The sequence below is a fragment of the Heptranchias perlo genome, chromosome 40 (assembly GCF_035084215.1).
Source record: "Heptranchias perlo isolate sHepPer1 chromosome 40, sHepPer1.hap1, whole genome shotgun sequence".
In the NCBI taxonomy this organism is placed as follows: Eukaryota; Metazoa; Chordata; class Chondrichthyes; order Hexanchiformes; family Hexanchidae; genus Heptranchias; species Heptranchias perlo.
The window spans coordinates 15,743,417-15,768,310 of record NC_090364.1 but is presented as its reverse complement, the minus strand read 5'-3'; the positions used below and the strand labels follow the sequence as shown (position 1 = coordinate 15,768,310).

Genomic DNA, 24,894 nt, shown 5'->3' with positions numbered 1-24,894 from the left:
TTTTGGTGATTTGTATATTCTGTGAGACCTGGCAGGTAACACCTGTCTGTCTGCACACTGATTGCCTTGGCAACGGGCAGTTGAAAAATCTGTCTGTACTCACCAAGCATTGTTCTGTGAATTATAAATGCGACTTCATTTCGAGGATTTCATTTCCACATCGTTCACCTGAGGAAGGAGGTAGCCTCCGAAAGCTTGTGAATTTAAAATAAAATTGCTGGACTATAACTTGGTGTTGTAAAATTGTTTACAACTTTCATGTTAGTTAGAGATGTCCTGTTTTGATCTATTATGCAGATAAGGTTGAGTTGAGGCCTGTTTTTCTTTAAAACCATGATGGGACAACAGGTATTGATTTTAAATATTGTTGAATATTGATTGGTGGCGCGGAGGCAGGAAAATCTATCAAAACTTCTTACGTGTGAATCTAAAAAACTAACGCAACTTAACAAATGGTTTCAAAAAGGTTAACACAGCTCCAAAAAACATGAGGTGCAATGCCCAAAAACCTTCCAGAAATCAAAGAAAGCAACATAAATGGGTTTTCTCTAAGCCCTATGACACTCCAGAATCTCATAAAACTTCAAGCTACCCTTGTGAGCCAAGGCGCTTCACAGGAATGTTATTAAATAAAATTTGAAACCAAGCCACATAAGGACACATTAGGACAGGTGACCAAAAACTTGATCAGAGAGGTAAGTTTTAAGGAGCGTCTTAAAGGAGGAGAGAGAGAGGTAGAGAGGTGGAGGGATTTCCAGAGCTTAGGGCCTAGGCAGCTGAAGGCACGGCCGCCAACTGTGGAGTGATGAAAATTCGGCATGCACAAGATTCCTGAATTGGAGGAGCGCAGAGATCTCGGAGGGTTGTAGGGCTGGAGGAGGTTACAGAGATAGGGAGGGGCGAGACCATGGAGGGATTTGAAAACAAGGATAAGAATTTTAAAATAGAGGCTTTGCCAGACTGGGAGCCAATGTAGGTCAACAAGCACGGGGTGATGGGTGAATGGGACTTGGTGCGAGTTTGGATAAAGGCAGCAGAGTTTTGGATGAGCTCAAGTTGTTTGAGTAAACATCCTCTTCTCTGAAGCAGAATTAGAAAGTTCTTTTACTCACAGAAATTCCTGCAGCACTGTAAAATACTGGTGCCCAGTTATCCATCGTACCTTGACTCCATGATACACTAAAAGCAGGTAGGCCCAATCACTGACCGCACGGTTACAGCCCATTGGTCAGAACAGATGCATTCAGCCCGTGACAGAGCAACACGCAGACAGATAGCAAGTGAACTGGTCACAAAGCGTTTGCTTGTAAACCGAAGTGATGGGGGATGCCTGAGTCCTGCTGAGTTTGGGGTATGGAAGCCATCAAATCGTGGATAGAACCAACTTTGCCGAGGTGCTTTATAGGATGATTTCAGGGCAGCATGATAAGTTGAAATCCCACACTGGTTGCTGTTGTCAAAGACCGACAAGCAGAAACAAGATGAAAATGCTGACTGGTCGGCATGTATTACACGCACTCTGCTCACCTTTTCAGGAAGGACCGGCATGAAATAACTTTGGCGAGGCCACGTAACCCCTTTACGCTTCAGTAACCAACATCTTGAGACCTACTCTAGCTATGTTTGTTTCGTTCCTTTAATCCTTTCTATAACAAACCATTTAATTTATTTAACAGCAGTATAATGACTCCTGGCTTTCAATTATAAGCTGTAGTGAACATACAATTTTAAATACACTTCATTTGCTTGTTTATATTTTGTACTGTTATAGAGTTTTGTGATGAGATTGACAAGCTGAGTGGTATGTATATGTTTAACACAGATTTACTGTGATGAATATTGGGTGTGAGGGTTATTTTTGGAAAATTGTAAGATGTGGACTGGACACGCCCCAGAGATTTATCATCTATTAAATATGTTGAACAAGGTGTGTTCACATTCCTTTTATTCTTGGTATTTGTATACTCCTAGTCCAATTTTTTATATTTGATGTGAAGTTGAGTTCCTCATCTTTGAGGTTGCTCTCTTTCTTCTCTCGTTCCCTTCTCTCACCTTGCTGGCTCCCTGTCCCAGAATGCATTGAATTTAAAATCACTGCCTATATTTTAAAATTTGCCTTGTGTCACCCTGCCTCTGCAACCTCCGCCAGCTTTGTATTCTCTCTCTCTGGTCTGCGATCCATCTCCTTCCCTTGCTTCTACTTCTCTTCTATTATTGTGGCAGAGCCTTCAGCTGTCACAGCCCTACTCTCTGCAACTAAACCCTTCTACCCATAAGCACCTCTTTCTGCCTTTTTAAAACCTTCTGCAAACTCAACTCTTTGGTCATCTCTCCGAAGTCTCCCACAAGGGCTCAGTGTCTGTTCTTTCCATTCTGTGAAGCACCTTGGGATGTGTTTTCTATGTTAAAGGCACTGTAACGATGCAAGCTGTATCCAGCCATCTTGAAACTGTTTTGAGGTCTGGATTTGACGTTTATGCAATACGGAGCTGGGCACTTTTAGTGGCTACTGTTAACCCTGTAGAAGGAACATCTCTTCAGTCAGGACTGGAGGAAAGACTTTGCATGTGTGTCTTAAAAAAAAAAATAGATTTAGAAACCATTCAATATGTCACACCAGCATTTAAGAAGTCACAGTTGATACTGTGGCAAGATGTGAAGCACCGTTGCTCTGTAGGAGACAAAACTTTCAATTTAGATACCGAACTTTACATTGGCTGACTGTAGAATTCCTTATACTTCCTTTGAAAAGAGAAAAAGGACATTTATCCAGTGCTTTAGTGTCTCAAAGCACACCACATGTGGTGAATTACTTTTTGAAGTTTGGTGACTGTTGTAATAGGGGCAAATGCTGCAGCCATTTAGCACACAACAAGACCCCACAAACAAAAGCAGGAATGTGATTTTGATTGGTTGTGAGCAGTGGTAACGTTTATGATTTTCAGTGGGGTGGAGTTTAGGTGGTTTCATGTTGGTAGAAACTGCTTCAGGCCTGTCGCAGAACTAAACCGTCCTGTTTCCTTTGCAGCTGAAGAGCATAGTCTCCCTATGGTCGCAACTGGTTGTGTATTCTTGCCATAGATGGCCATTGGTAATTTGCTTTATGGAGATCTGGGTGTGGCGGTTCTCAGAAAATGTGGTACTACCCGGGCAAACCTTTAGAATCTGCTGTATAATATTGCCGGTCTTTGACTTGTGTCACTAATAATCTCAGTTAATTTAAGATTAAGTGTCAAAGCTGTTAATTGGAAAATGTGAGATCAATCAATTGCCTCACTCATCAATTTGTCGCCATTAAATAAAACTTTTCTGTGTATTGGTTTTGAAGTAGTGATGTGTCAATTGGGTAACATTATATTTCCAGTTTAAACAATGAATTTTTACCTCCATTACAGAATGTTCACTATTTATCATAAACTAAGTAAACAATTCAGTGTTTTGTGAATTTAATAGCTTGTATATGTCACCAAATATTGAAAGTCTTTATTCCAAATGCCCTAAACCAGTGGGTGTTAAGACCTGAGGGCGAAATCGCTCTGAAAAGTTTACATGAAGCCTATTGTTTAGAATAAAATATAAAAATTCTTACAAAATGTTTTGTTTGTATGGCCGGCCTGTATTGAAACACAACATTGCATCCAATCCCTTCTTCAAAAACAAACTTAAGCTCATAAGAGGAAGGTGGCTGTTTTGCCCTTTTCATCTAATCCTCCCAGAGTGTTAACTTGACCATCTTCCCACGATGGCGTTTTGGCATCAATAGGCAGCCAAGGACCTCCGTATAACGTCTTGACGAAGAGGATGGCACCTTAGACAGAGCAGCAGTTTTTCAGTGCAGCACTAGAATACCAGTTAGATTATGCACTCAATTACTGATGAGGGGCTAAAACCAAGAATCTTCTGATCCTGGGGAGAGTGCCGCCAGTTGATGCACAAGTGTCTCATACAAAAAACGTGTAACCGTTAAAAGTTCAAAACTCTGATAAATAAATAGAAAGGAAAGGACTTTTTTTTGTTGATGTGATTAACAATGTGAAATCCCCTATTGGTGTTATGGAATGGGAACTGAAATATTGCTGCACTGCACCATGGAGTTTCAGGGTGTTTTTCCACACTCTCTGTGTTCTTCAGTTCCACTCAGTGCGGGCGTGAGATGGAAGACTTCTGTATTGGGGAGGGGATGCCCCAGGATGTTAATGCAGAACGCTCTTATGTACCCAGCAACTCTCTTAAAAGCAGCAACAGTTAATTCAATTGCTTATGGTTTTAAGCACAGAGAGGAAGTACAACATCACAGCCAGCAGAGAAGGTATGTGCAAAGTTAGGAAAAGACAACTGAAAAGAAAAATGATGACTTGCCACAGACATAGCCCAAGACCGTCAGAGAAAAACAGAACTGTTCAGTGGCACAGCCACCTTGCTACTCAACAACAACAACTTTCATTTATATAGCGCCTCTAATGTAGTAAGATGTCCCAAGGCGCTTCACAGGAGCGTTAGCAAACAAAATTTGACACCGAGCCGCATGAGATATTAGCAAAATGCTGTGGATGCTGGAAATCTGAAATAAAAACAGAAAATGCTGGAAATACTCTGAGTCAGGCAACGTCTGTGGAGAGAGAAACAGAGTTAACGTTTCAGGTCAATGAAAGGTCATCAACCTGAAAAGTTAACTCTCTTTCTCTCTTCTCGAATGCTGCCTGACCTGCTGAGTATTTCCAGTGTTAACTTTTTATTAAGATGATAATAGGACAGGTGACCAAAAGTTTGGTCAAAGAGGTAGGTTTTAAGGAACGCCTAAAAGGAGGAGAGAGAGATATGGAGAGGTTTGGGGGGGAATTCCGGAGCGTAATGCCTAGATTGCCGAACGCATGGCCACCACTGGTGGAGTGATGAAAATCGGGGATGCGCAAGAGGCCAGAATTGGAGGAGCACAGATATCGGAGGGTTGTAGGGCTGGAGGAGGTTAGAGATAGGGAGGAGTGAGGCCATGGAGGGATTTGAACACAAGGATGAGAATTTTAAAATCGAGGCGTTGTTACTGGGAGCCATGTGTAGGTCAGCGAGCACAGGGGTGATGGGTGAACGGGACTTGGAGCGAGTTAGGATATGGGCAGCAGGATTTTGGATGAGCTCATGTTTACAGAGAGTGGGAGGCCGGCCAGGAGAAAGGTAATCATAAAATCCTACAACATCATCAGTTACATTAATACTGGAAGCTTACCAGTGCTGCGTTGAATTTAGATAGTCAATTTAACCTTGCTTAGTCTATATTGTATGTTAGACGTTGAACATAGCACTGTAATACAGTTATTAGGTGAAAGCCAACTAATGCTGAGATACTCCATGTTTACCGTTTGAGCTCATGGTGATGTAAATTTTGTTGAGTGATATTGGGCCGGATTTTGCTGTGAAAGTAACGGTGAGGCTAACAGTTAGTTATGCGCAAATCAGACAGCAACTTCCATCGAGCACACATGCGCAATTAAACGTGAAAATCTGGAAGTTGCTGTGCAAGATGTGCTGCCTCTCCATGAGCTGTGGAAAAACGGCATCTGGCTCCTCATTCAAATGTATTGTTCGGCGTGAAGTTCCAGTACTGACGTCGTCAGTACGGACTAAACCCGCCACAAAAAATTAGGGCTTGTCCATTCCAATCTAACCACCCTTTGGTGGTAAGTCTTAATTACTGCCAAATAACCTCTCTGGCACTGAAAATGAACTTGTAAAAGTGTGGAGTCTCATTTATTCAGCTTTTAATTATTGTTGGAGATTTTTTAAAAATTTAAATAAATTTTTTTTTACTTTGTCTCTTTTATCTCTCTCTTAATCCAGTCTTTCTTTCCTTCTCTTTATTTCGCTTTCTGTACCTGATCTGGAATAGTAAATTCAATTTCAACTTACACTTCTGGTTCAGTCTGTGCTGCCCATTAACGATTCTTCAATCTGATTGGTTAAGGAGATACACAGTTGCTTGCCCTGTTCACACAGGTCCCAGATGCCCTGTCGAGGGTGCTGTGCTGAATGGCTGTTTGGCTGACAGCATCTTGCTGTGTAAAAGCTCGTAGAAAGTCTCTGGGCAAGTGCAAGTCTATCTGTTGCCGTTCATTCGCCGCTCACAGCAAAATCCGGCTCAATAAGTATTACTTCTCTTGTAATCCCCAAGGGTGAACCTTGAGATGGTATTAATTGTATTATTTTAGATATAATCAAATAAAGTGTTAGTACATTTCTATGTATGACTTCAGTCTGGCAAATGAGAGTGAAGTTGTGCTTCACTCAATGTTGCACTATGGTCCTACTAGGACTGACCTGGCTTAGTTAATCAATCTTTCGAATTTGGGTTATGTGGAAACAAGCTAATTTAGACACGAGACCTGAAATTATAGGCAGGAATAGTAAATGTTCTGATATTTGTATGGGGTGGAAGGTAGGGGGGAGGTAGAGGTAGAGAGAGAATCTAATACACTTTGACTCGTATTAAATCACATGTTGTGATTTTTCAATACAGTATTTCTTGCACCGTGTGGGCATTATGTAGGATTTGGTGTTCATATTTTCTGCACAACACTGGGGATCAAATCGGGGACCTTCCTAGACTCTGTGGTTCAATTGCTCTCTGGCTAAATTCTCTGAATCACCTGGGAATTTTATTTAGCACGTTAACCAACAATAAAAAAAATCCAGCTGCTGCCAATTTTGTCTTGTAAATTGTTGAGCTTTTTTATCTTTATTTTTGCTAATTGGAACTTTGCTTTTGTTTCTCAGACCAAAGGATGCGATCAAGGCCTTGAGGAAGCGGCTTTCGGGAAACAAAAACTTCCGGGAGGTGATGCTGTGTCTAACGGTTAGTTCTGTGATTTTATCTTTAAGACAGGCTCTTGCGTGTCGAGAGTATTGTAATGGGAAATTGCTTTTCCAAGCATATCATGTGCTCAATTGCGAGCAGCACTTGCTCACTTGTACTGTTGACTTGATGTAGTATTGCCTCTTCGTAGTATTAGAAGTGGGTCTTCCATGGAATTGCTCAATACATGTGTGTTTTGTAATGATAGGATCATTACACCAAGTGGCACACACCGTATTCTACGGTTAAGATGGAGCTGTGTTTATGGAACAGTTGGTCTATTCCACAAAGTCTAATTGCTGTAAGCAGTCCCAGCCTGATATCAGTCAAGAGTTTAATTGCTGTTTGTGAAGGAAGTTTGTACATTGGAAGGTGCTTGTAAGTTTCCAGTTCAGAAACAAACAGCGTAAAATGACTGACCTTTTTATTTTTTGAATATTTTTTGATACTTTGAAGCATGGTAGATGATCTCAGAACTTTTAATCATAAAAATATATTCAAGAATTTAAAATATATATTAATCAAAATAACATGTAACAGTGAATAATTGCAGAGAGGCAGGTCTACCTTGTTGGGTACCTTGTCCATCTTGCACCTGTCCCTCATGTACTAACTAGAGGCTCACTTTTAAAAAAATTTGCACAGACTGCAGCGGTGTAAGGGAAAATTGGATGCTGAGCCAAAGAAGAAAATACTCGGAAGTGTGGTTGAATATGTGGGTTTTAGGGAGGGTCTTAGAGGAGGTGGCGAGGTGGAAGGATTTAGGGAGGGAATTCCAGAGAGTAGAGCCGAAATGGTGCACGGTGCATTGGGCTGAAAGGAGAAATGTTCGAGGCCAAAGTCAGAGGAACTGAGAGTTTGGGAGGGGATTATCATGCTGGAAAAAGTTACAGATGGTTGAAAGGCCACGAAAGGATTTGAGCATAAGGATGACCATTTTAAATTTGAGGCAGTGGGGAACTGGGAACCCAATGTAGTACAGGGAATATAGGCGTGATGGCTGAGCGGGACTTGGTGTGGGATAAGATATGGGCCGCAGAGTTTTGGATGAGTTGAAGCTTGCATGATTTCAGTGGCAAGTAGGCAGGCGGTGGAAGATGGAGCGTATGTGGTGTTGGAAACTCAGCTTAAGGTTGAATAGAATGCCAAGGTTGCAAACATCTGGTTCAGCCTGAGACTGTGGTTAGGGAGGGCGATGAATTTGATGGCGAGGGTATGGCGTTGTGGTAGGAATTGAAGATGATGGCTTGGGTCATCCCAGTGTTTAGCTAGATGAAATTGCGACATGCGCAGGGGGTGGGGTTTAAAATATCAGGATCGAGCAATCTGATCCCACTCCCGGCTATCTAAATTTCAAATCCCTCCTTTTCTATGGCCTCCCTGCCCTTGTCGGGCTCCCCCGTAACTGCCCTGTCTCCCCGTTAATATTGGGGCCACTGACTCTGGACAACAGCCTTGGGTAAGCCTTATTTAGAATATTGTGTCTAATTTTGGGTTCCCTCAGGTGGTGGATGATAGAGGTCCTAGAAAAGGAGGTCCACTAGATTGATACCTAGTTTAAAGGCCCTTTGTTACCATGATTGGCTGAGAGGTGGGGCTTTTTACTTTAAAAAAGCATGGACTTTGCGGAGATTTGATTGAATGTATTAAAGTAATGAGAGCATTGGATTCAGTCCAAGTGAAAAGGCTATTTAAATTAGATAGGTTAGGGAGGATCAGGGGCATCGGAAGTATAAGTTACATAAAAGAATAGAATTAGGTTAGATATCAGGAAGTACTTCTTTTCACGAGTGTCATTGACTCGTACAAAGTTGGATTTGCTGTCGGCATTCAGAAAGGAGCTGGATGAGTTCCTGAGTGTGGCCCATGTTTCGGGGCGATGTGTCTCCCAGTCACCATGGTCTGTAACAGTAACTGCAGTTCAAAAAGTAATTTATTGGTTGTAAAACTCCATTGGGACATCCTTCAGACCTGCTAATAAGTGAAACTTCTTTCTTCCTTTTTCCCTACATGCCTGCTTGGCTGTCAATCAGAGCAGTCAAGTTAAAATTAGAATAGAGGCTGATATTAAAATTTGTGCTCAATGGATCCACATATTCTATGATTGAATTTGTCTAATTTTATCTAATAAAGGTTCTAGAGACTTGTGTGAAGAACTGTGGCCATCGGTTCCATGCCTTGGTAGCCAGTCGGGACTTTGTGGATGAAGTATTGGTAAAAACTATTCTACCCAAGAACAACCCACCCAGTGTAGTGCAGGATAAAGTGCTGAGCTTAATACAGGTAAGTGCCACAGACCGCTCAGAGCTGTCTGCAATATCTGATCAGTCAGCAGAGGTCATTATAAACATAGAAAATTAAGGGGCAGGAAAAGACCAGCTGGTCCATCAAGCCTGCCCCACACTGTGATGGCCGAAGCAACACGACTAAACACCTTTTCCCTCCCACCGCAGCTAAGTAATCTCCTGGGAGAGGTAAAGAAAAACAGAGAAAAAACCCAGGACCAATAAGGGAGAATGTCTGTCAGCCAATGTCTCGTGTTTTCTGTGTTTATTGATTCATTAGCACATAGTTTCTGTTGCTATAAACTAATAAAAATTTCTACACCGCATCTCTCGATTCCACACTTCACCTCCCGTGCTGTTAGACTATCTGTCCATAAAAATGGTGAATGAGCCAGAATTTCCTCCCACTGAATGTGTGAAGACCAAAGCCGTAGTGTTCAGCGCCTCAGGAGGATATCTTTACCTTGGAGGGGGTAACGGTGCAGATTCTCCAGAATGATACCGGGACTAAAGGGTTAAAATGAGGGCAGGGTTGCAAAGCCTAGGCTTGTATTCCCTTGAGTATAGAAGATTAAGTGATGATCTAATTGAGGTGTTTAAGATGACTGAAGTATTTGATTGGGGCCATAGAAACTTTTTCCTCTGGTGGGGGAGTCCAGAACAAGGGGCCATAATAAAATTAGAGCTAGGCTGTTCAGGGGTGATGTCAGGAAGCACTTCACACAAAGGGTAGTGGAAATCTGGAACTCGCTTCCTCAAAAAGCTGTTGAGGCTGGGGATCAATTGAAAATTTCAAAACTGAGATTGATAGGATTTTGTTAGGCAAGGGTATTAAGGGTTACAGAATCAAGGCTGGTAAATGGAGTTAAGATACAGATCAGCCATGATCCAATTGAATGGCAGAACAGGCTCGAGGGGCTGAATGGCCCACTCCTGTTCTTATGTTCCTACCAAACATTCCACAGCCTCACCACTGACTCCTGTCTCCCTCCCTGACTGCTCACTCAGGCTTTAACAAATGGTTTACAACCATGGTGTCTTGCTCGACCCATAACTGAGTTTAACTACCAAGATGTTGCCTGCCTCCATCCCACCACAGCCAAATCCCTAATCCATACTTTTGTCACCTCCGGACAGCCAATATTGTCCTTGCCAGCCTCCAACGCTCAATCAACAACTTGTATTTATATAGTGCCTTTAACGTAGTAAAATGTCCCAAGGCGCTTCACAGGAGCATTATCAAACAAAATTTGACACTGAGCCACAAAGAGATATTAGGACAGGTGACCAAAAGTTGGTTGAAGAGGTAGGTTTTAAGGAGCGTCTTAAAGGAGGAGAGAGAGGTGCCGAGGTTGAGGGAGGGAGTTCCAGAGCTTAGGGTGTGGGCAGCTGAAGGCACGGCTGCCAATGGTTGAGTGCTGAAAATAGGGGATGCGCAGAGATCTTGGAGGGTTATAGGACTGGAGGAGCCAGTTTATCCTCCAAGTTCCACTGACTTCATCCTGACCTGCTTGCCTATCGTTCCAATCATCATCAACCTATACTGGCTCCATATCCCCCTCAATTCTCAACTTGGCTCTGTACTAGTGCTTAATCACAAGCCCCATTCTGGAAACTGAGCACATAGGCTCTGAGAGGGAGTGCTGCATTGTCAGAGGTGATGTTCTGTGGATGAGATGTTAAACCACCTGCCTGTTTAGGTAGCTGCAAGGGATCCTGTGTCACTATTCTAAGAGCAGGTGGGGGTTTCCTGCTCTTTAGGCTAACATTTATTCCTTAACCATCACCACCAAATACAGACTAACTGGAAATTTATCTCATTTGCGGTTTGTAGGACCTTGCTGTGTGCAAATGGCTGCTGTGTTTGCTTATATAACAGTGAGTACACTTCAAAGATAAGTCATTGGCTGTGACGCACTTGCCGACATTTTAAAAAGAACTTTGACCTCACCTATAAATCTCTCAGTGGCCTTTTCCCACCCTCTCTTGAATTTACAGTACAAATAGAAAGTACAAGTGTACAGCATTTGAGAGAAAGAAAGAACTTGCAAATATATAAATCACCTTTCACAGCCTCAGGACTTTCCAAAGCGTTTTACAGCCAATGAGGTACTAGTCACTGTTACAATGTAGGAAACGTGGCAACCAATTTGTGGACAGCAAGCTCCCATAAACAGCAATGTGATAATGACCAGATAATCTTTTTTAGTGATGTTGGTTGAGGGATTAACATTGGCCAGGACACCAGGGAGGACTCCCCTGCTCTTCTTCGAAATAGTGCCATGGGATCGTTTATGTCCACCTGGGAGGGCAGAGGGGGCCTTGATTGAATGTCTCATCTAAAAGACGGCACCTCCGACCGTGCAGCTCTCCCTCAGTACTGTACTGAAGCGTCAGTCCAGATTTAGTGCTCAAGTCTCTGGAGTGTGACTTGAACCCTGACTCAGAGGCAAGAAGTGCTACCAATGGAGCCATGGTTTCAGCGGGCTTTATTTATAATGTGTGTTAGAATTATAATGGTTGCATGAGGCTTTCTGGCTTGCAGCAGTTAACTTTTTTTTTATACCACAAGACATTTAATAGTGTGAACCTCTCTTGTAAGGTGCAAAATGGTTGCCCATAAAAATTATAAGCAAGGCTGAAATGTATGCTTCAGAAATCAGACTAGTGCTGGTCACCGATGGAGCACTTTTGAGGAAATGCTGGTGCTTAATGTTTGGGGAGCAGGGAAATAATGTAGGCAACAACAGCTATGCCACTCTTCGAAAAGTGGTGTTTAAAGGCTAAATGCCTGGTGTGGTACTGATGCTCAGTCCCTGGTCTGTATTGCATAGAATGTACAGCACAGAAACAGGCCATTCGGCCCAACTGGTCCATACCGGTGTTTATGCTCCACACGAGCCTCCTCCCACCCCTCTTCATCTAACTCTATCAGCATAACCTTCAATTCCTTTCTCCCTCATATATTTATCGAGCTTCCCCTTAAATGCATCTATGCTGTTTATCTCAACTACTCCTTGTGATAGCGAGTTCCACATTCTCACCACTCTCTGGGTAACTGAGTTTCTCTTTTAGCTAACCTTGTCTGGGACAGCAGTGGGGGGTTGCTGTAACTGGCTTTAGTGCCTTGGGTTAGGGAGTTCCTGTTCCCAATCAGTGACTCATGCAGGAAACTGCATATGTGTAGATTTTGTGTAAGACCGGGTATAAGGTGCTTGAAGGTGAATAGCCCGTTGTGGATCCGTTCATCAATAAGAGTCAAATTAGTTTTTATTTATGCTAAACTCTTTTAAACCACTGCTTCGGCCTCAGTAAAATGTCCAATTCTGGGCAGCACACTTTAGGAAGGATGTCAAGGCCTTGGAGAGGGTACAGGGGAGATTTACTAGACTGGTACCAAGGATGAGGGACCTGATATGTGGAGATACTGGAGAAGCTGGGATTGTTCTCCTTAGAGCAGAGAAGGTTAAAGATCTAATAGAGGTGTTCAAAATTATATGGGGTTTTGATATAGATAGGGAGAAACTGTTTCCACTGGCAGGAGGGTCGGTAACCAGATGACACAGATTTAAATGTAATTGGCAAAAGATCTAGAGGGGAGATGAGAATTTTTTTTGTGCATTGCTGTTATGATCTGAAAGGGTGGTGGAAGCAGATTCAATAGTAACTTTCAAAAGGGAATTGGATACATACTTCAAGGGGGAAAAAATTGCAGGGCTATGGGGAAAGAGCAGTGGAGTGGGACTAATTGGTTAGCTCTTTCAAAGAGCCGGCACAGGCACGATGGGCCGAATGGCTGCCTTCTGTGCTGTATGATTCTATGAAGACTCAGTGCTATTGCAAGAGGAGTGGAGAAAATTAGGAGTGGGCATGTGGAAGCAAAACTTGTATAAAATGGTAATGCTCTGTTTTTAATGTTGGACGCAGGCTTGGGCTGATGCTTTCCGTAGTTCTCCGGACCTCACTGGGGTAGTAACTGTGTATGAAGAACTGAGGAGGAAGGGGCTTGAGTTCCCTATGACGGATCTTGATGCACTGTCTCCCATCCACACGCCTCAGAGGGTAAGTATGAATTGGGGCCTAGTTATTGCACTACCTCTGATAATTATGTTGATTTTTATTCAGGTGAGTAAATGGTTAAAGTCTTTACATTTTCAACTGAGCATCTTGATGTTTTAACTATTTGGCAGCGTAATCAATTCTAACACAGCCATTTCATGGTATAAAGTGGTCAGTGCTTTAGACATCAGACAATGTAATTTGTGACTCTGATCGGAGCTGGTTCACTGCTGCGGCAGGGGCGGAAACGTAATTGGTGAGATTCAAACATGGAGTTACGGAAAAGATGGGCTCGGATTTGGGAGGCAACAACGCGTTCAAGGACTTTGGAGATGGGGCAGCAATTTACAAGGACAGAGGGATCAAGGATGAGTTTTTTGAGAAAGGGATGCTGACGACTGTTTTGAAAGGGGGGAGGACAGTACCTGAGAAGAGGGAACTGTTGACAATGTCAGCTATCACGGGGGCCAGAAAGGGAAGTTTGGTGATTAGCAGTTTTGTTGGAATGGGGTCAAGTGAGCAGATGGTGAGTCTCATGGACAAGATGAGCTTGGAGAAAGTCTGGGAGAGAAATTAGAAAAAAAAAATGTGGGTTCATGGCTAGGGCAGGGGGGAGCTCTGGGGGAAGTTTGGCTTGGGAAAGGGAGGGTTGTGGCTCGGGCAGATGGGCTCGCTCTTTGTGACAAGAAGTCCATGAGCTCCTTGCATTAGTTCTTGGAGGTGAGGGTGGAGAGGGCATGAGAGAGGGATTTAAAGAGACAGTTGGTAGTGAAGAAAATGAACCAGGAGTTATCTTCGCTTTTCTGAATAATCCTGGAGCAGAAAGCGGTTTTGGCAGAGTGGGTGGGATGAGGTGCGTGTGGAACATAAACACCAGCACAGACCAGTTGGGCCGAATGGCCTGTTTCTGTGCTGTTAATTCTATGAGTTGTATATCCATACATGTGGATGCTTAAGCCAATAGCAGCTGTTGTGCCATCTCTCATTTGTGTAGCCTATTCAGCTGCAGCAATTCTGCCAACATGTTCCTTCAACCTGCACATCTACCACGCCAGCTGCTGGGAAAGGTTAGCATTGAATCATTTATCCTAGAGCTGGTTTGAATTTCTAGCTGAGACTCACTGGACCTGTAATTATTCCCACATCAGAATGTACTAATAATGGGAATATGAGAGTTGCCACTCGCTGGTAAAGCCATTTTACCAGCGAGTGGTATTCTCAGATCAATACATACAGTAATGTTATGAATAACTGCCTCAGAATATCTTTACTGTAGTACATACAAACTAACGTTTCTTGTGTTTTAAAATTAAAATGCTCATCCTTGTTTTCAAATCCCTCCATGGCCTCGCCCCTCCCTATCTCTGTAACCCCCTCCACCCCTACAACCCTCCGAGATTTCGGCGCTCCTCCAATTCTGGCCTCTTGTGCATTCCCAATTTTCATTGCTCCACCATTGGCGGCTGTGCCTTTAGCTGCCTAGGCCCTATGCTCTGGAATTCCCTCCCTATACCTCTCCACATCTCTGCCTCTTTCTCTCTCCTTTTAAGACGCTCCTTAAAACCTATCTCTTTGACCAAGCTTTTGGTCACCTGTCCTAATATCTCCTTATGTGGCTCGGTGTCAAATTTTATTTGATAATCGCTCCTGTGAAGCGCCTTGAGATGTTTTACTGGAATCATAGAATCATGGAAGGGTTACAGCACGGAAGGAGGCCATTCGGCCTGTCGAGCCCATGCTGGCTCTCTGCAAGAGCAATCCAGCTAGTCCCACTCCCCTGCCCTTTCCCCGTAGCCCTGCAAATTTTTTCCTTTCAAGTACTTATCCAGTTCCCTTTTGAAGGCCATGATTGAATCTGCCTCCACCACCCCCTCGGGCAGTGCATTCCAGATCCTAACAAACTCACTGTGATTAAAAAAAAAAGTTTTTCCTCATGTCACCTTTGGTTCTTTTGCCAGTCACCTTGAATCTATGTCCTCTGGTTCTTGACCCTTCCACCAATGGGAACAGTTTCTCTCTATCTACTCTGTCTAGACCCTTCATGATTTTGAATACCTCTATCAAATCTCCTCGCAACCGTCTCTGTTCCGAGGAGAACAACTTCAGCTTCTCCAGTCTAACGATGTAACTAAAGCCCCTGAACCCTCGAATCATTCTAGAAAACCTCTTCTACACCCTCTCTCAAGCCGTTGCATCTTTCCTAAAGTGCGGTGCCCAGAACTGGACACAATACTCCAGTTGTGGCCGAACCAGTGTTTTATAAATGTTCATCATGACTTCCACACTTTTGTACTCCATGCCTCTATTTATAAAGCCCAGGATCCCGTATGCTTTTTTAACCGCTTTCTCAACCTGCCCTGCCACCTCCAACGATTTATGCACATAAACCCCCAGATCTCTCTGTTCCTGTACCCCTTTTAGAGTTGTGCCCTCTAGTTTATATTGCCTCTTGTTCTTCCTACTGAAATGTATCACTTCGCATTTTTCTGCATTAAATTTCATCTGCTGCGTGTCCGCCCGTGTCACCAGCCTGTCTATATCCTCTTGAAGTCTATCACTGTCCTCCTCACTGCTTACTACCACTCTTTCCTCACCTGTTTACTACGTTAAAGGCGGTATATAAATGCAAGTTATGTGCCATTTGTCTGAAATGTATTTAAAATATGTACAAAGTCACAGAACTAAACAGATTTCTATCTATGTAACGTGTTATAAAAATAGAATTTTTGGAGTTCTTTCGAGGGCCAGTACAACACCTGGTGCGGTGCTAAGCTACCGATTTAAAACCTGATTTCTGCTCAATTAATTCATCTTCAGTGCGGAGCTATAATTGGCCTTGGCCTGTGGGCTAGAGAGGGGAGAAAATCTTCCAGGGCTCTTGCTCCTGATTGCTGTTCAGTGACCACGTGGACATCAGGCTGAGGATGGTATTTGGGTCAGCTGTGATACTCCAAAGGCTGGTACTTGCTGTCCTGAATCACGCATGAGACCCTGCCACTTAGGAGAGGTACAGTCAGCTGCCAGTCCCTGTGAAACCATCCCCAGCAAGGAGGCAGTGCCGTCAGAAGAAGGCTTTGCTTGACCTGATTTTTCTATTCTACCCCCGCTAGCAGCCTGCAGAGATTTTTTTTTCATTCTCGGGATGTGGGCGTCGCGGGCGAGGCTGGAATTTATTGTCCATCCCTGGTTGCCCTGGAAACAACTGAGTGGTTCTCTCGGTCACTTCTGAGTGCAGTTATGAGTCAACCATATTGGTGTGGGGACTGGAGTCATCTATAGGCCCAGGGTAAGGATGGCAGGATTCTTTCCCTAAAGGACATTAGTGAACCAGTTGGGTTTTAATGACAATCTATCAGCTTTGCTGGTGCCAGCCTTTTGATTTCCAGATTCTTTTTTAAACTGAATTCAAATTTTCAAATTGCCATGGTGGGATTTGAACTTGTGTTCTCTGGATTACTCGTCCAGTAACATAACTACCACAGTATCGCACCCGTCGATGAGTGAGCGTTGCTTCATGTGATAGTGCAGAAGCCAGTTTAAGTATTCTTTACGTTAATTAGAGCCCTAGTTATATAAAACAAAAAAAACAAACGATACCTTAAAGTTTATTTTCTCCTTTTTCCCATCTCTTTTGACGGTGTGTATTCCTTGCTGGGGTACAGTTCTGTGGGCATCTCATCTGGCTGACAATTTTCCACGTTATGAGCCTCAACAGTGAGTGTCGGCAGATTCCACAGTAGCGAGCTTTCACCCCGGATAGTGATTGGGAGCAGGAACCCGAGCCAGTTTCTCCCTCTTCGCCGAACCCCGCACCACCCCCCGCTTCAACAACAACTTGCATTTATATAGTGCCTTTAAAATAGTAAAACGTCCCAAGGCACTTTACAGGGGCGTAATCAGACAAAATTTGATACCGAGCCACATAAGGAGCTATTAGGATAGGTGACCAAAAGCTTGGTCAAAGAAAGAGGTTTTAAGGAGCATCTTAAAGGAGGAGAGAGAGGCAGAGGGCTTTGGGGAGGGAATTCCAGCGCTTAGGGCCTAGACTGAGACCAACTAACTCGACACAGACCAGGGATCCGAGCTGAGGACCTTCCTGGTTAGTATGGCTCAGCTATTTAGTAGATTCATTTGCTGAGTCATCAAGGAGCCTCCTAAAACTTTCATAATCTCTTGCAGTGTAAAGTGACAACGACTTATTTTCCCACGAGTTTTTTTTTATTCGTTCATGGGATGTGGGCATCGCTGGCAAGGCCAGCATTTATTGCCCATCCCTAATTGCCCTTGAGAAGGTGGTGGTGAGCCGCCTTCTTGAACAACTGCAGTCCGTGTGGTGAAGATTCTCCTACAGTGCTGTTAAGTAAGGAGTTCCAGGATTTTGACCCAGCGACAATGAAGGAACGGCGATATATTTCCAAGTCGGGATGGTGTGTGACTTGGAGGGGAACGTGCAAGTGGTGTTGTTCCCATGTGTCTGCTGTCCTTATCCTTCTAGGTGGTAGAGTTCGTGGGTTTGGGAGGTGCTGTCGAAGAAGCCTTGGCGAGTTGCTGCAGTGCATCCTATGGATGGTACACACTGCAGCCACTGTGCGCCGGTGGTGAAGGGAATGAATGTTTAGGGTGGTGGATGGGGTGCCAATCAAGTGGGCTGCTTTGTCCTGGATGGTGTCGAGCTTCTTGAGTGTTGTTGGAGCTGCACTCATCCAGGCAAGTGGAGAGTATTCCATCACACTCCTGACTTGTGCCTTGTAGATAGTGGAAAGGCTTTGGGGAGTCAGGAGGTGAGTCACTCGTCGCAGAATACCCAGCCTCTGACCTGCTTTTGTAGCCACAATATTTATGTGGCCGGTCCAGTTAAGTTTCTGGTCAATGGTGACCCCCAGGATGTTGATTGTGGGGGATTCAGCAATGGTAATGCCGTTGAATGTCAAGGGGAGGTGGTCTTGCTGCATGCGGGCACGGATGGCTTCATTATCTGAGGGGTTGCGAATGGAACTGAACACTGTGCAATCATCAGCGAACATCCCCATTTCTGACCTTATGATGGAGGGAAGGTCATTGATGAAGCAGTTGAAGATGGTTGGGCCTAGGACACTTCCCTGAGGAACTCCTGCAGCAATGTCCTGGGGCTGAGATGATTGGCCTCCAACAACCACTACCATCTTCCTTAGCGCTAGGTATGACTCCAGCCACTGGAGAGATTTCCCCCTAATTCCCATTGACTTCAATTTTACTAGGGCTCCTTGGTGCCACACTCGGTCAAATGCTGCCTTGATGTCAAGGGCAGTTACTCTCACCTCACCTCTGGAATTTAGCTCTTTTGTCCATGTTTGGAGCAAGGCTGTAATGAGGTCTGGAGCCGAGTGGTCCTGGCGGAATCCAAACTGAGCAGGTGAGCAGGTTATTGGTAAGTGCCGCTTGATAGCACTGTCGACGACACCTTCCATCACTTTGCTGATGATTGAGAGTAGACTGATGGGGCGGTAATTGGCCGGATTGGATTTGTCCTGCTTTTTGTGAACAGGACACACCTGGGCAATTTTCCACATTGTCGGGTAGATGCCAGTGTTGTAGCTGTACTGGAACAGTTTGGCTGGAGGTGCAGCTAGTTCTGGAGTACAAGTATTCAGCACTGCAACCGGGATGTTGTCGGGGCCCATAGCCTTTGTTGTATCCAGTGCACTCAGCCGTTTCTTGATATCACGTGAAGTGAATTGATTTGGCTGAAGACTGGCTTCCGTGATGGTGGGAGGAGGCCGAGATGGATCATCTACTCGGCACTCCTGGCTGAAGATGGTTGCAAACGCGTCAGCCTTGTCTTTTGCACTCACGTGTTGGACTCTGCCATCGTTGAGGATGGGGATGTTTACTGAGCCTCCACTTCTCGTTAGTTGTTTGATTGTCCACCACCATTCACGACTGGATGTGGCAGGACTGCAGAGCTTTGATCTGATCCGTTGGTTGTGGAATCGCTTAGCTCTGTCTATAGCATGTTGCTTCCGCTGTTTAGCATGCAGGTAGTCCTGAGTTGTGGCTTCACCAGGTTGGCACCTCATTTTTAGGTACCCCTGGTGCTGCTCCTGGCATGCTCTTCTACACTCCTCATTGAACCAGGGTTGATCCCCTGGCTTGTTGGTAATGGTCGAGTGAGGAATATGCCGGGCCATGAGGTTACAGATTGTGCTGGAATACAAATCTGCTGCTGCTGATGGCCCACAGCGCCTCATGGACGCCCAGTTTTGAGCTGCTAGATCTGTTCTGAATCTATCCCATTTAGCACGGTGGTAGTGCCCCACAACACGTTGGATGATGTCCTCAGTGCGAACACGGGCCTTCGTCTGCACGAGGACTGTGCGGTGGTCACTCCTACCACTACTGTCATGGACAGATGCATCTGCGACAGGTAGATTGGTGAGGACGAGGTCCGGTAAGTTTTTCCCTCGTGTTGGTTCGCTCACTACCTGCCGCAGGCCTAGTCTGGCAGCTATGTCCTTCAGGGCTCGGTCAGTAGTGGTGCTACCGGGCCACTCTTGGTGATGGACAAAGTACATTCTGTGCCCTTGCTGCTCTCAGTGCTTCTCGACATGGAGGAGGACTGATTCATCAGCTGAGGGAGGGCAGTAGGTGGTAATCAGCAGGAGGTTTCCTTGCCCATGTTTGACCTGTCAATGTTGAGGACTCCCTGGGCCACTCCCTCCTGACTGTATACCACTGTACCGCCACCTCTGGTGGGTCTGTCCTACCGGTGGGACAGGACATACCCAGGGATGGTGATGGAAGAGTCTGGGATGTTGGCTGAGGTGTATGATTCTGTGAGTATGGCAATGTGAGGCTGTTGCTTGACTAGTCTGTGGGACAGCTCTCCCAATTTTGGCACAAGTCCTGCAGATGTTAGTGAGGACAACTGGGCTTGGTTTGCCTTTGTCATGTCCGGTGGTTCATCCAGTTTTATTCTTATTATGACTTTTTTTAGCGAGATTGTACAACTGAGTGGCTTGCTAGGCCATTTCAGAGGTCGATTAAGAATCAACCACATTGTTGTGGGTCTGGAGTCACATATAGGCCAGACCGGGTAAGGACGGCAGGTTTCCTTCCCTAAAGGGCATTAGTGAACCAGATGGGTTTTTACGACAATCTGATAGTTTTGTGACCACCATTACTGATACTAATTTTTTTTAATTCCAGAATTTTATTTCACTGAATTTAAGTTCGCCAGCTGCCGTGGCGGGATTTGAACTCATGACTCTGGATTATTAGTCCAGGCCTCTGGATTATTAGTCCAGTAACATAATCACTATGCTACCATACCCGGCTCACATAACTCACTGGCAGGAGCAGTGGCCAAACATCATACATCTCCAACTGTGTGTCATTTCATTTGTGACGCTTGTACCTCTGGATGTTAATCCTGGAAACTTGTCATTATCCGATGGGCTCGCCCTTCTCTGTACAAACATTTATTGTATTTTGTTTATTTTTCAGACTATTCCTGAAATCGACCCAGCGGTGACGCAGAATTCGGTCCCAGTGCAGCCAGTGGTGTTTCCAGTCTCTGAGCAACCCATTCCAGCAGTACCCACGGAGGGTGCAATCACTCCCTCCCTTGAACAGGTAAAAATCAGGAGGCAGCCCAACCCCCCCTGCCTAAATCCAACACTGGAATTAAATCATATTTCACTCTTGACAAACAGCAAATTATGCAGCTGGCTTGAGATTCTTCTGCTTAATGTGTGTCTCTTTGCTTTGCCTTCCCTTAAGGGAAAACCATAGTCATAGGAGGGGAATGTGCTTTCAGTGGAATCGACCTTTCACTCTTCCCTCCCCCACCCACAATAAAAATGTTTTCCCTAATTGAGAGGGCCACTGTCCTGGATGACAGACGAGTTTTGATGACTGTACATTCTCCTTACCCGATTCCTTCCCTTCTGCCAACTAAGTGAAAAAGCAGTCGCCTTAAATGAGTCAACAATCCTTACGATGTGAAGTTGTGTTTTGCCGTTATTTAGAGCCAGTGATACACGTTCAAAATATAATTGTATGGAGACACAAATCATATTCTAATGGTAGTCATTGCTAGTGATAAACTCTAACTGCCATTGAACAAAATTAAACTTCCACCTATTGAGTCATGGATAAAGTATTCACTTTACTATTGGTCATTTTTAATGGTGTGCATTCCGTTTTGATTCTTAACCAAGCTGCTGAATTCATTGGTGACTCTCACAAGCCAAACCTCCACCGCACAAGCAAACTATCAAATGGTTTAATCAAATTGTTTAATCGCCACCTGCTGGTGGCACTTAGAATAACTTAAGCTGCTCCACTCAAAATCCAATTGATTATCCTTGACTTTTAGACTAGATTTTAAATGTGTGTTTTTTGCAGGTTGCCAAACTGCGGAGTGAGCTGGATGTTGTTAATGGCAATGTAAAGGTGATGTCTGAAATGCTGACTGAGATGGTCCCAAGTCAAGAAGATTCCTCCGACCTTGAGCTACTACAGGTGAAGCAATGCTTTAAGACAGGATCAGGAGTCGGCCATTCAACCATTTATGGGTTATCTGTATCCCAGAGCTTCATTTCCCTGACTTTGCTCCATATCCCTTGAACTGTACGGGACCGGGGAAAAAAAACATCATGGTCCATCTGGTCAGTCCCAAAGTTCAAAAAAAAATCACTTGATCTCCTCTTAATTAGTTCTATTGCCAAAAAAACTAGCCCCTTTGACAGTCTGTTCCACACACTGTGTCAAGTAGCTATCCCCTTCCCTCTTCTGATCTTGAGTCCTGCCCCCTGAGTTCGGTTTACTTGTATCCCTTAGCATCTTTAATCTTTGATAGTTTAAGCTGTAATCCCCTCAGCTACCTTTGGGTATTAGTAATCCATATCTACAGTTTGATGACCAGAAGATTAGTTTTTATATTGCACCAATTAAAACATCATATTCCTAAATGATTGTTTATACTCCTAATCCCCCAAGTTCTGACTCTGAAGTTTGGAACAGGAGAGGGGGAAGAGGAGAACGGAACCTAACACTGTAAATGTACAAAACCTGCCCTCATGGCATTTGAGCACTGTTAAACTGGGAAATATTTGAGGCTTCCCCCATAGTGGCACAGCAAGTTTATTGAGTGTGTAGCTGAGCTATAGAGACTAGTAAGTTCCTGGGTTCAGTTCCTCATCTGTGCTAACAACTGATATCAGTGGTAAGGTGCTACAATTACCCTCAGTACCCTGAGATTAAGGAGGAGAAAATTGACCTTCTGAACAGTCTCTAGTTACACTAGTAACTGTGGATGTGTGACATTAGCTGAGGACAGCATCGGGCTCAACTGTGATGTTCTCCACAGTCGACTAGCCTGCTGACCATGTCTAGGTATGAAGAACAGTCACTTGGGCGAGGTGACTGGCACTCTTGGAACAAGGAATCCCGACACTCAGGAGGCGCACAGAATTTGCAAAAAGAAGAGAAAATTGGTTTAATATTTAAACTTCCACCACAAGATAAATCATCTCTGCCCTGTCTACAGAAAATGTAATGATGGGGCATTATGCTGTTTAGTACTTTAGCAGTTATGTATAATTACACATTTTCCACACCAGGAGCTGAACAGAACTTGTCGAGCAATGCAGCAGAGGATCCTGGAGCTCATCTCCAGAGTCACCAATGAGCAGGTGACAGAAGATCTTTTGCACGTCAATGACAACCTCAATAATATATTCCTCCGATACGACAGGTAATTTATAGTGCACTTTACAGGTACATTGACTGGTCCTTTGCATTAGTAAGCTGTTTTTATATACTTAATATTTTGCTTGAGTTTGGGTGGAGCTAGGCATGTACAACTGGTACATAAGACCATAAGAGATAGGAGCAGGAGTAGGCCATTCGGCCCCTCGAGCCTGCTCTGCCATTTAATGAGATCATGGCTGATCTGATTTTTACCCCAACTCCGCTTTCCCGCCTTTCTCCCCACACATCCTTTGACTCCCTTGCTGATCAAAGATTTGTCTAACTCAGCCTTGAATGTATTCAATGACTCAGCCTCCACAGCTTTTTGGGGTAAAGAATTCCAAAGATTCACAACCCTTTGGGAGAAGAAATTCCTCCTTATTTCCGTCTTAAACGGGCGACCCCTTATTCTGAGACTATGCCCCCGAGTTTAGATTCCCCATGATTGGTAACATCCTCTCAGTATCTACCTTATCGAGTCCCCTCATAATCTTGTATGTTTCAATATGCAAATGGTCTGCGGCTCAATATCGTGGTATGTCGATATTGCACAGAGTGGTAGGAGTTTGTGCCTGAAATTCCCCCACGTGAAGTTCCTCATCATATGATTTTATGATTAAGGGGAAATCCTTAACTCAAGGCTAGGTGGTTCCGCACAGGGTAGGAAAATCAGCGACTACTGCTTCCTTTTCATACAATTCAGATAAATGTATCTTGACACTTGGGTGCATTGTCAAGGTACTCTTGTCATTTTTTTAATACCCAAGATGGCCAGATAATGTTTTGCTAAAACATTATACATCAGGTCATGAAGTTTGAAAGATTTTAAGCTGGTCGAGAATTATTGGTGCTTGTGGGATCATCCTCAGATTTGACTGAAAGTTGTAAAGACTGGAAATGCTCAGTGCCTTCTCATAGAATCATAGAATGATACAGCACAGAGGTGGTCATTCGGCCCATTGAGCCTGTGCCAGCTCTTTGAAAGAGCTATCCAGTTAGACCCACTCCCCTGGCCTTTCCCATAGCCCTGCAAATTTTTCCCCTTCAATTGTTTATCTAGTAGTTTATATCTCGGACCTACTTCACCGATTCTATATTTCATGTTTTTTTTTCAGGTTTGAAAGGTTCAGAACTGGACAGAATGCTGCTAACCGAGTGAGTACAGTTCAACTCTTGGGGGTGTTCCTGCACTGGAATAAAGTGAACTAATCTTCTAGTTTGAGTCACTGCAGATACGTGGCACGTGCCATGTATTTCAGAGACTGGAGGTAGCTGACGTTATGTGAATGTGAAGCAGATCTGTTGTATGTGTGTGATGCAAGATTATACCATACAATGCAGTTCTTTTGGATCCTAAAACAAATGAGTTGGCATCCCACTGGCACTCTGAAAATGCTCAGCATTTTCAATCAACAAATCCACATATAACTAGTGCCAATTTGGGAGCACCTGATTCGGGGAAAATCTGCTCATGACCTCTGCAGGCACAAAATCATTTCCTTTTCAGACTGGTGAGGTGCATCTTCCTGTGATGACATCCCATATTCCTTCCTTCCCCATTCCAAGTATTTGATCTCTTGATTGACTTTAGAATTCGTTTGTCAGTATGTTTCCTCTTGGGTTAGCTTCACATTAAACTTGCCAGTATGTCAGAAGAAGTTAATTCTTTTTCTTTCTCTTTCTCTCTCCCTCAAGGTGCCCAGTGGTTCAGAGAATGCAGACAGTTTAATAAATCTTACACCAAGCTCTCCTGCTGTCGTCACCCCAGTGACTGCCTCTAATCTCTCAACACAGTTGGCAGGGCTCAGTAAGTATTGGTTCTCAATTGCTTATTAACATGGGGAAGGGATGTGTGGGGGGTGAAAACTGAATTACCCCTCTTGTCCCAAAGATCCTGCGTATAGTTTCACAGGCAGCAATGCCTCTCTGGTTTCTGAGTCTGGACAGTATCTGTGGGAAATAACGCAGTCA

The 24,894-nt window shown here is 44.1% G+C and overlaps 1 protein-coding gene across 6 annotated transcripts in view; it reads left to right on the top strand.

Moving 5' to 3' along the window:
* The window catches only part of tom1 (target of myb1 membrane trafficking protein), a 90,516-nt gene that overhangs the window by 36,529 nt on the left and 29,093 nt on the right, over positions 1 to 24,894 (top strand). For all 6 annotated transcript variants that reach the window (XM_067974684.1, XM_067974682.1, XM_067974686.1 and 3 more), the window contains exons 3-10: positions 6,769 to 6,847; positions 8,981 to 9,130; positions 13,060 to 13,194; positions 20,674 to 20,802; positions 21,577 to 21,693; positions 22,794 to 22,927; positions 24,039 to 24,078; positions 24,619 to 24,730. In XM_067974684.1, the coding sequence (XP_067830785.1) occupies positions 6,769 to 6,847; positions 8,981 to 9,130; positions 13,060 to 13,194; positions 20,674 to 20,802; positions 21,577 to 21,693; positions 22,794 to 22,927; positions 24,039 to 24,078; positions 24,619 to 24,730 (896 nt within the window). The remainder of the gene's footprint in view (positions 1 to 6,768; positions 6,848 to 8,980; positions 9,131 to 13,059; positions 13,195 to 20,673; positions 20,803 to 21,576; positions 21,694 to 22,793; positions 22,928 to 24,038; positions 24,079 to 24,618; positions 24,731 to 24,894) is intronic.